The sequence below is a fragment of the Solanum dulcamara genome, chromosome 1, assembly GCF_947179165.1.
Source record: "Solanum dulcamara chromosome 1, daSolDulc1.2, whole genome shotgun sequence".
Lineage (NCBI taxonomy): Eukaryota > Viridiplantae > Streptophyta > Magnoliopsida > Solanales > Solanaceae > Solanum > Solanum dulcamara.
This window is the reverse complement of record NC_077237.1, coordinates 89,459,913-89,471,596: the sequence shown is the minus strand read 5'-3', so window position 1 is coordinate 89,471,596 and position 11,684 is coordinate 89,459,913. Positions and strand designations below refer to the sequence as shown.

The 11,684-nt window shown below is 36.2% G+C and overlaps 1 protein-coding gene across 1 annotated transcript; it reads right to left on the bottom strand.

The window, feature by feature from the left end:
* Positions 1 to 750: 750 nt before the first annotated feature.
* Positions 751 to 3,708, bottom strand: LOC129884738 (receptor-like protein Cf-9). The gene has a single exon (XM_055959026.1). The coding sequence runs from the start codon at positions 3,670 to 3,672 to the stop codon at positions 892 to 894; it is 2,781 nt and encodes a 926-aa protein (XP_055815001.1). The 5' UTR covers positions 3,673 to 3,708; the 3' UTR covers positions 751 to 891.
* Positions 3,709 to 11,684: the final 7,976 nt, after the last annotated feature.

Here is an 11,684-nt window from a genome sequence, read left to right as displayed (position 1 = left end):
TGAGTCCTCCATTATATTTGGAGGATACACTTATGTTATTTTTGCGTTGAGTATAGTCTTTTCATTATGATTTGAGGTAGCCATGAACCTGTCATTGGCACCAATTAGATAGTAGTGATAGAGGTTTCATAGACTAGATAGTGATAGGTCGATTGAGTATTTTATTTCCTTGAATTGTTCTTGTCAAACTATTTTAATGACATAGATTGGAGTTCGATTTGTGGCCCATGACCTTTCTTCTTTGAGCTAAATTGTTAATTGTTGATTTGAATTGCCCACCTAATTATCTCTTTATTTTAACTCTTCCGTTGATTGAATGAATGAACGGATGTGTGATTAGAACAAGTGGTTCGCTTGGGAGCCAAAAATGGTTTTTGAGTGCCGGCCACGTCTAGGGTACCCTCCCGGGGCATGACACATATATTATGTATCCGTCAGTTATTCTTAGCTTAATCAATTGGGTGGACCACTATTTATGTTAATTCTTCAAAAATTATATTATGAGAAGTTGTATGCTTTGCTTCTTTATTTTCAAATCTGTGTTAAATTTAATTAGGGGTCAAACGTTCAACTCACGTTCCCACAAGCTAGTATGTATGAAGAAGTTGCACGATTTGTTTGGACTAGGAAATGGGTATGTATTGGACGCGTGTTTATTTAAGTATCCAATACGAGCAATCCTATTAAATATTTAGTGTATTTTGGAGAATTCAGACTACATAGTCAATGTCAGATATTTGGACACGAAGATATTGTTTTTTTGTTTTCTTATCAAAAAGGATTTTGTTGTTTAGTATATTACAAAGTTGAGAAAGTTAAATATGGGTATGAGTCTATGAGAGATTCTAACACAACTTCAAGCAATCATATTGCATCTCCAATTCAGTTATTTCATCTTCTGTGATGGCCTCGCTGCTTCTTTCGCCTTCTCATAGCGATTCTGTATTCGAGTTCTTCAGATATCCTAGAAAGCCAATTGGAATTTCGACTCGAAAGCATGAAATATGCTATGGAGAATCCAATAATAAGTCCACTCCCATACCCCATAAGAATTCCATTCCTAAATTCACTTAGAAATGTAGAACTGCTTTCTTCATCCAGCACATGTGTTGTGTCGTTTGTCTCTGGCATCCTGCTACTTCCACAACCTTCCGAAACAGGGAATCCACGTAATCCATCGTTACCTTCATATGAATTGTTCTCAAATGTATCGAATTGAGGTCCTTTAGGGATGCATCCTTCAAGATGATTGTGGGAGAGCTTTAAGACCTCAAGAGATGTAAGCAAAGCAAGTTGTTCTGGTATCTCTCCCGAAAGTTGGTTAAATGAAAGGTCCAATGATTCGACTACAGATAAATTTCCAATTGATGATGGAATATGACCTTGTAATCTGTTATGAGAAAAATTCATCATCCGAAGCGCGATGAGATCTCCTATAACACCAGGAATATGTCCTTTGAATTTGTTTTTTGAAAGATCGATAGTGGTGTACAAAAACAAGATTCTCTCAACTTCAAGCTCCAATCCCTTTGTCACCACAATAACCGAGTCTTGGTAATAACCATTACTTGGTGCCTTCTTGGATGGATCAATTGTCCTCATGGCTTTCAGATGTTGAAACAAACTACTTGGTAGGTTTCCGGAGAAGTCATTGTAAGAGAGATCTATAATTCGAAGCTTAGGAAACATACTTTCAATCTTTGAAGGTTGAATAGACCCATGCAATTTATTGGATCTCAAGCTTAGAACTTGCAGATCTGGCAGAGTTCCCAACCACATGGGAAATGTGTCATTGAGAAGATTATGTCCTAAATCAAGAACCTGCAACTCTTTGCAATTGGCCAAAGATCGAGGAATTTTCCCCTCTAGTTTATTGCTATGCAAGTTGAGGCTACTCAGTGAACTTCCATTGCTGAAAATTGTTGGAAGAGTCCCTGAAAGACTGTTGTGGTGCATATCCAGAACCTGGAGGGTACTGATATTACCCAGACATTGCGGAATTGCTCCCATCAAATTGTTTCTCGCCAAATCTAGCATTACCAGTGATGTCAAATTGCAAATAGATGAAGGAATTTCTTGAGTGAGATTATTATGGGATATGAAGAAGTAATATGTGGAATTTGGTGGAATAGGTAGTGAACCTTGAAGCATATTGGACCGTAAATCAATACTATATAGAGATTGAAGAGGAATTGAATCCACACTCGTCAGCATATTGTGGGATAAATTAAGACGTTGCAATACAAACATCCAGTTAGACCATGCCCAATCAGGAATTCTTCCTTGAATCTTATTATTTGAAAGATCCAAGTCAAGAAGCTGCTTTGCGGATCTTAGAAACTCCAATTCTTTCACTTCACATGCGGCCAATTGTAAGATCCCAAGAGATTCGGACAAAGTAGATTTAACTTCCTTTTCATTAGTGAATGAGATACTATTGTATGAAAGACTAAGAAACGAAAGCTGTCTGAGGTCTGAAAAGAAGCTGACATCCACATGGCCACTAAAATTATTGAAAGAAAGATCAAGATATGTAAGGTTCACATGGTTTTGAATTGACTTGGGAAGATGGCCTTGCAGCTGATTATTGCTTAAATCAATCAGTATTAGTGAATTCGAATTGAAATCGTCAGACTGACCAGAAAAGTGGTTATAACTCAAGACTAAACGACTTAGTGATGGAAGGGAGAATATCCATGAGGGTATTGTTCCATTCAGGGAGTTATTTTGAAGGTCCAAATACTTTATGCGGGTGAGATTCATAAGAGATTCAGGAATAGGCCCTCTAAGATTGCAATTTCGAAGAGACAAAGAATGCAGTGAAGTTAGATAGCCAATAGATTCAAGCAAATTATCAGAAAAAATTATGCCACTGAGATCTAAATCTATGAGAGATGCAGTGCTGTTCCATTGGGTCTTTGAAAAATAACCACTGAGCTCATAATTGTAACTTAAGTCGAGTGTTTCCAGGTTGGGAAGGTGAAATATACTCTCAGGTATTAGCCCATACAATCCTGTATATCTCAGCCTCAGAGTTGTTAAATGAGAAGAAAAAATCGGAGGAATGGTGGAAGAGATGTTTATGAGACTAAGATCAATCTCTCTTAATTGGGTCAAATTCTGAAGGAGCAATTTAAAATCATGGGCTGCAAATGTTAGAGGAATATCTAATGATGGGGAGAGGCGAAGAGACTGTAACTTGGAAAGATGAGAGATTTCAGAAGGAATTTGACCTGAGAAATTAGAGTTGGAAAGATCAAGATGCATCAAGCACGGAAACCTGCCGAATTCAGGGGAGACGTGAGAATTAGAGAAGTTATTGGAAGAAAGATCAAGCCTTTGGAGATGCGAGAGGTGGAATAGGCTGCTATTAGAATCAATCTTCCCTACAAGACCGCTGCAGCCGAGGTCAAGTTCAATGACATGGCCAGTCATCTTATTGCATACGACTCCACCCCATGAACAACAATCTCTGCTCATATTCCATGAACTCAGATCGTGGTAGAAATTACACCGAAATAGCGAGGGATCTACTGTAAGCGTTTTCTTGAAATTTAGAAGAGCGGAGCTTTGATCTTTGCGGCACAGATGAGGTATGGATGAAGAAAAAGAAAGCTGACAGAAACAAAGAAAGAGCAGAAATGAGAATTGGCCAGACCCCATGTTTAGCATCTAAATGTTTTAGAGAAAGTTGGAAGTGATAATCAAGAAAAGGCTACACTAATATATATATAGGCAGATCAAGTTGCTACTAAGTAGTAAATAGTGACAAGTCTGTGTGTTTGATAATTGGACTCAATTTTTATATAACTTTATTTACATATTCTAAGTTCAATTGATGATTACCTTAATAGTAGAGGTGTACTCGACAAGCCACACCAAATCCATAATCTGAGTCCAATCAGAAAAAAATAATCTGATTAGTGATTTATTTGACTTGACTTGATATTCAAAAAAGAAACTCGATCATAATTATTTGATTTTAACTAAAAAAAGGTAATCAAACTAAACCAACCCGACTTTAATGTATACAATATTTAAAAATATTTTATACATAAAAGTATTCACTATTGATGTAATCAGTTAATCACTAAATCATACTATTTAGTATTGGTTTAGTTATCGGTTTAGAGTATTTAGAAACCGAAAACCGATAAACCGAACTGATAAACTTAAAACCGAACCGACCGATACACATGATATAAATTTTCTCAATTTTCTTTTCTATTTTTTTCTACAATATTAGAAGGGTAAACTGGTAAAAATATCCACTTTGTATTTCAATTGATGATGCTTACCTTTTTTGTGTTAATTTATCCTGAATGGATGAAAGCAATAAGAAAATCTTATATTTCCCTCACCAAGAGATTGTCCTGATAAACGTCTCACTTTTATGTTAACCTAGACAATTAATTTTTTCTTATCCCTTACAGCTAAATAACATTGAAAAGTAAAAATTTATTGGGATTAATCCTTGGGTGAGTCAAGTTTGATAAATGTTGGCTAACATTGTTCATCATCGTTGATCTAGCTTGATATGTTCTTTATATTGTATTAGAGTCGACTCATAGAATAAACGTATCCAAATAAGGATATTTATGAGATTGAAACATATAGCTTTGTCTTTTCTTTTTAGAATAATGTTATTAGACATATGAAGTTGAAAATATGAACTTGAATTTGTTTAACCGTCAAGTCAAGAAAAGAAGAACAACAAATATGTAAACACAAATGAGATTCATGATACAAAATAAAAATTAAATGTGAACATTGGAAAGCATAAAAAAAGGTCCAGAGACTGATTAAACATCACAATGTTACACCAAAAAAAGAAGAAAAACAAATGCAAATGCAGAAGTGCCTTTGCTTTGCCTTCCCATCATACTATACATGATGTATCGGTCAGATACATCATTCACGACGTCGGATACATCACTTTACGCGATGTATCGGTTGGATAAATCACTTCTCGCAATGTATCAGGACGTACGTGATGTATTTGGATGTGACCAAAAAAAAGGAATTTCGGGTACTTTTTAAAAAAGTAGGGATAGAGTGTAATTGGGAAGAATCACTATAAATTTAGGTAAAAGGCCCTAAAAATAAATAGTGCAGGGATAAAAATAAAATTCAAAATCACTTTATGAATAACTATTTTAAGAAATTTCTTTAGAAGATAAACTTTTAAAAAAGGATGTAGAATAATGTATTTCATATTAGTATTTGTTTTTTTATAAAAAATGCCAAAAATAAGATAAAGACTTCATTCAAGAAAAAAGAATTTTTAAAAAAATCATTCAGACCCAAAGATAGTTTTTTTCAAATAAAAATTATTTGCTATAAATGAATTCTCTTTTTTAAGTTTGAGAATAGTAACAGAGAATAATATTCCACAATGTGATTAGTTCCAAATTCCACCTTGACCTATAGTAAATTTGATAGCAACTGAAAAGAAATATGAAAAATTAATGTTTGCGATTCTCAAGTCAATGTATAAGTATTGCTATAGAAATTTCAAAGCAAGCTATATCACACAAATTCATTCAATTTGATGAAAAATTCCAAAGCTTGCACAACAAAAAATAGGAAAAAACAAAACAAAGCAAACTGTTTTTTGGTTCAAGAACCAGCAAATCCTGTTGGGGAGAGGAAGCACCACAACTAAAGTTTGATATGATGAAAATAATGAAAATAAATTGGACACAAGAATTTTACGTGGAAACCCCTCTAACTGATAGAGGACAAAAACCACGGGGTAGAAGGATCTCACTATTATAATATGGAGTACACAGCTCTCAAATACAAGGAGAAAACAACAATTAACACTTCTCTCTTGTAAAAGGAACAACTACTAAAGAGAACACTCAAGACTAAAATATTTATCTTGGTGTATAACTCTTTTTGTATTCTTACTCTCTCTTTCTGGGATGGGATAAATGAGGGCAAGAGGTCTTCTATTTATAGGAAACTAGAAACGCGTAAAATCCGCGTATTGAACCTCCCTTTTTGACTACGCGTTCAAAACGCGTTTTGTTCTTTTTTTGACTACGCGTTCAAAACGCGTTTTGTTCCTTTTTGACTACGCGTTCAAAACGCGTTTTGTTGACTACGCGTTCAAAACGCGTTTTGACTATCTTGCATTCTCCCACTTAAAGATTTAATTGAGAATCAATTAAGTCTTCACACCATCTTTTCTACCCCATTACTGCAATGTTACGTTTCTGCTAGGCCAATAGAAGATCGACACCATATGAACTTATTACTGTTGATCGGCTTCGTAAACATATCTGTCAGGTTGTCATTAGTGTGAATTTTCTGAATATCCACACTGCCTTCTTCCACCTTCTCACGAACAAAGTGATACTGAACTCGTATGTGCTTTGTCCTTGAATGAAATGTCGGATTCTTTGCAAGATGCAAAGCGCTCTGACTGTCACAAAACAAAGCAATCTTCTCTTGTTTGTGCCCGAGCTCCTCCAATAACATCTGCATCCATATTGCCTCTTTGCTAGCTTGTGTAGCTGCTACATATTCTGCTTCCGTCGTAGATGTAGCCACGATAGACTGCAGTTTTGAAACCCAGCTTACAGCTCCTCCAGCAAGAGTAAACACATAACCTGTGGTGGACTTGCTTTTATCAAGATCACCTGCATAATCTGAATCAACATAACCTTTAACAGTAAAATCTGATCCTCCATAACACATTGTAACATCTGAGGTACCCTTGATGTATCTCAGGATCCTCTTAACAGTATTCCAATGCTCTCTACCAGGATTAGTCATGTATCGACTTACCACTCCCACTGCTTGTGCAATGTCAGGTCATGTACATACCATAGCGAATATTAAACTTCTCACTGCTGATGCATACGGTACTCGAGACATCTCCATCCTCTCTACTTCATTGCTAGGACACATACTTGAGGATAACTTGAAATTAATAGGAAGTGGGGTAGAAATTGACTTACAGTCTTGCATCTTGAAGCGTCTCAAGATTTTCTTCAAGTAGTTCTTTTGAGAAAGCCAAATCTTCCTATTATCTCTCTCGGTGAATTTGCATCCCTAGAATCTTGTTTGTTGGTCCCAAGTCCTTCATTTCAAACTCCTTAGCCAACTGTGCCTTTAAATTTGTGAGATGATTTTTGTTGGGGCCTGCTACCAACATGTCGTCAATATACAACAACAAAATAACAAAATCTTCATCACCAAATCTCTTGTAATAAACACAAGGATCTGAACTATGTCTGTTGTATCCAAGGCTTATAATGAAGGAATCAAATCTCTTATACCAATATCTTGGCGCCTATTTGAGACCGTATAGAGATTTGTTCAACCTGCAAACCAAGTTCTCTTTTCCCTGTTCTTCAAAACCTTCTGGTTGGAGCATATAAATTTCTTCTTCAAGTTCTCCATGAAGAAATGCAGTTTTGAAATCTAACTGCTCCAAGTACAAGTCAAATATAGCACACATCGCCAGGACCACTCGAATTGTTTTGAGTCGAACCACCGGAGAAAATATCTCATTGAAGTCTATACCTTCTTTCTGAGCGAATCCTTTCACCACCAATCTTGCACGATACTTTTCCACTTGATCATTACCATTGCGTTTGATCTTGTAGACCCATTTGTTTCCAATGGCCTTCCTTCCTTGTGGTAATTGAACAAAATCCCATGTTTTATTTTTATGAAGAGCTTCAATTTCTTCTTGCATTGCTGCCACCCACAGAGATGATTCTTGGCCTTTCATAGCCTCGTGAAAAGTTGAAGGCTCTCCATCTTCTGTTAGTAGACAGTATGCAATATTACTCTCCATAGAATAATCTGAGTGCCAAGATGGTTCTCTTCTCTCCCTAGTTGACCGTCGAACTTCTGGAGTTTCGATCTCAGCTTGCTTTTGTTCTTCGTGCTCTGGTGCTGCTTCAGAAGAAACTAGAACTTCTTTTATTTCTTCAACTTCAACTATAGTAGTATCTGATTTTTCTTTTGAAGTGCTACCTTCTTTTGCTTGTATCTTGTTTTCAACAAATACAACATCCCTGCTGATTACCACCTTGCGGGTTGTGGGATCCCACAAGCGATACCCCTTGACTCCATCAGCATACCCTAAGAAAATGCATTCCCTGGATTTTGGATCCAACTTTGATTTTTCTTAGGTGTTGTACATAACATAAACAGGACTTCCGAATATATGTAAGCGAGAATAATCAACTGGTTTTCCTGTCCACATCTCCATTGGTGTTTTCAGATCAATTGCGGTTGATGGTGACTGATTGATCACATAACAGGCGGTTTTGACTACTTCTGCCCAGAATGGTTTTTCCAACCCTGCAGTTGCCAACATAGCTCTTGCCCGTTCCAACAAGGTTCTGTTCATCCGCTCTGCTACTCTATTTTGTTGTGGAGTATATGTCACCGTGAACTGCCGTTTAATACCTTCTTGTTTACAGAAGTTATTAAATTCATCACCAGTGTATTCTCCTCCATTATCTGTCCTCAAACACTTGATCTTTTTCTCGGATTCAAGTTCCACCCGCGTTTTGAACTCTTTGAAAACTGAAAAAACATCTGTTTTCCTCTTGATTGGATACACCCAACTTCTCATGGAGTAATTATCGATGAATGACACGAAATATTTCGCTCCTCCTAGAGACTCCACCGGTGCTTGCCAGACATCAGAGTGAACCAGATCTAGTATTTCCTTGCTTTTAGCAGAGGAACTGCTAAACTTCAGTCTATTTTGCTTACTGGTAACACAATGCTCACAAAAGGGTAGTGAAACCTTTTTGAGCCCTGGAAGAAGTTTTTGCTCAGCAAGAATCTTCAAACCTCGTTCCGACATATGGTCAAGTTTACGATGCCACATCATCGTTGATTCTTCAAATGAACTTGCTGACACGGTTGATGCTTCTCCTTCTTGGTGTGTTTCACCTTTAAGCACATATAGATTTGTCGCAAGTTTTTCCGCTTTCATTACTACAAGCGCTCCTTTGGATATTCTCATGACTCCACCATGAGTCTTATATGAACATCCATTTTCATCTAGTTGTCCTAAAGACAATAGATTCTTCTTCAAGTCTTTTACATGTCGTACCTCCTGGATGGTGCGAACCGTGCCATCATACATCTTTATTTTGATCGACCCAATACCAATAACATCCAAAGCATAATCGTTTCCCATGAACACAGACCCTCCTGAGATAGAATTATATTGGTGGAACCATTCTCTCCTGGAAGTCATGTGCCATGTTTCTCCTGTGTCCATGATCCAGACATCAGCGAAACGTTTTCTGCCTTCATTATTTGATATTGCCTCACTACATAAAATATCGCCATCATCCGAGGTACATGCAACATTCCCTTGAACATTTGATGGCTCAGGGTTTTCACTCTTCTTCTTGAACCGACAATCTTTTTTTGAAGTGCCCTTTCTTGCCACAGTTGTAGCACTTGATATTCTTCTTACTTCTTGATTGAGATCTGCCATGATTGTGACTCCCACTGGGACCACGTTCCGTTGGTCTTCCTCTCACCATCATCAAAGCTTCAGCTTGCTGCGAACTTGCTTGTCTGTCTTCCTTATTTTTGCGCCTATTTTCTTCTTCCAAGACAGCGGCTGCAATTTCATCGAAAACTAGACTGTCTGTATTGTTCGTCAGGTTGATGATGAGTTGATCATACGAGTCAGGCAGACTTTGAAGTAGAAGCTCCGCACGTTCAGTCCCCTCTATTTTGCAACCCATTGTTGTAAGTTGCGAAAACAGAGTATTCAAAGTATTGATGTGTTCAGTAACTGACATGGATTCTGCCATTCGAAGAGTATACAATCTTCTTTTTAAGAAGATTTTATTATGCAAAGACTTGGCCTCATACAACCCCGTAAGAGTATCCCATATTTCCTTCGCCGTCCTCTTTTCCGCTACACTAGATAACACTTGATCAGCTAGTGCCAAGTGTAGATCAGCAACTGCGTTGCTGTCTATGTCGTTCCACTTGCTGTCATCAACAAAGTCAGTGGGCCTGCCTTCAATTGCAGCTAAGCAATTGTCTTTTCTCAATATCGCTTTTATTTTCATTTTCCACAATGAGAAATTAGTCCCATTGAATTTTTCAACATCAAACTTTGTTGTACTCGACATTGTTATTTGCTTCACACCCTTCTAGATCGTTTCTGAATATTTTTACGAACAATCGTGATAAACTGTACCGTCACCGAAATTTACTATTCACGTGAATAGTACTATTCACCAAATGTTACTATTCATGAAAAGTTACTATTCACAGATAGTACCTTCGCATAAAATAAACAGAATAACCGAGGTCTCTGATACCACTGTTGGGGAGAGGAAGCATCACAACTAAAGTTTGATATGATGAAAATAATGAAAATAAATTGGACACAAGAATTTTACGTGGAAACCCCTCTAACTGATAGAGGACAAAAACCACGGGGTAGAAGGATCTCACTATTATAATATGGAGTACACAGCTCTCAAATATAAGGAGAAAACAACAATTAACACTTCTCTCTTGTAAAAGGAACAACTACTAAAGAGGACACTCAAGACTAAAATATTTATCTTGGTGTATAACTCTCTTTGTATTCTTACTCTCTCTTTTTGGGATGGGATAAATGAGGGCAAGAGGTCTTCCATTTATAGGAAACTAGAAACGCGTAAAATCCGCGTATTGAACCTCCCTTTTTGACTACGCGTTCAAAACGCGTTTTGTTCTTTTTTTGACTACGCGTTCAAAACGCGTTTTGTTCCTTTTTTGACTACGCGTTCAAAACGCGTTTTGTTGACTACGCGTTCAAAACGCGTTTTGACTATATTGCAAATCCTTACACTTGATTTAGACATTTATCTATGTGGATCTAATTCTTATTCTCAAGGGAGACTTATTTATGAAAAAAAAAGAGTAACTTTATTGGGTCGATAATTGATTTAGTCAAGCATTTTTAAGTAGCGTGTTTGTTTTGGTATAATTATAAGATATTGAGTCGTTGAGGAACCTTATTGAGTGTGATATTAGAACGAAATATGACCTTTTTTTATATATTTTTCATTCGATTTTAGATATCCACAATAGGGCATTAATGCAGTGTGCCTCCAAATTTTTTTTTCTTGAACCTACAAGTATTAATGCTGGTGTGGAAATTTCAATGAAAGTTACTTAACACACAAATCTCTTTCACTTCGAATTTTCATATTAAAATAAATTAATTGTGAATTTTATTATCAAAAGAAAAAGGAAAGAGGAAAAGTCAAGTTAAGGGCTATCGTAGCCTTCATATCAAAGGAGAAATAACTATGTATACTATATTAAGAAAATATTAACCTTTTATATTAATAAATTGCTTTTCAAACATACTAATATTAGGAAAATCCAAGAGAAATCTTAGGAATAAGATCTATTTTTATTAGGAAGTTTAAATAAATATATTTTCATTAATTTTTGGATATCAATAACATATATTTTTAAATGAATATTTACATATTTTGAAACTATTAATGAAACAAAATTTCCAAGTGGTTGCACAATTCGTTTGAAATGGAAGTTACTTAACAATTATATCCCTTCCACTTTTGATTTTTCATTTTGATGTGACTACAACGTACTATTTACTTTAAATTTCCAAGTATCATGACTTAATTGACTAAAAAATCTAATTAGTCATAGTTTCA

What these genes read in the sequence shown, in the direction of transcription:
- LOC129884738 (XM_055959026.1), bottom strand. Translation starts at nt 3,672, where the DNA reads ATGCTAAACATGGGGTCTGGCCAATTCTCATTTCTGCTCTTTCTTTGT.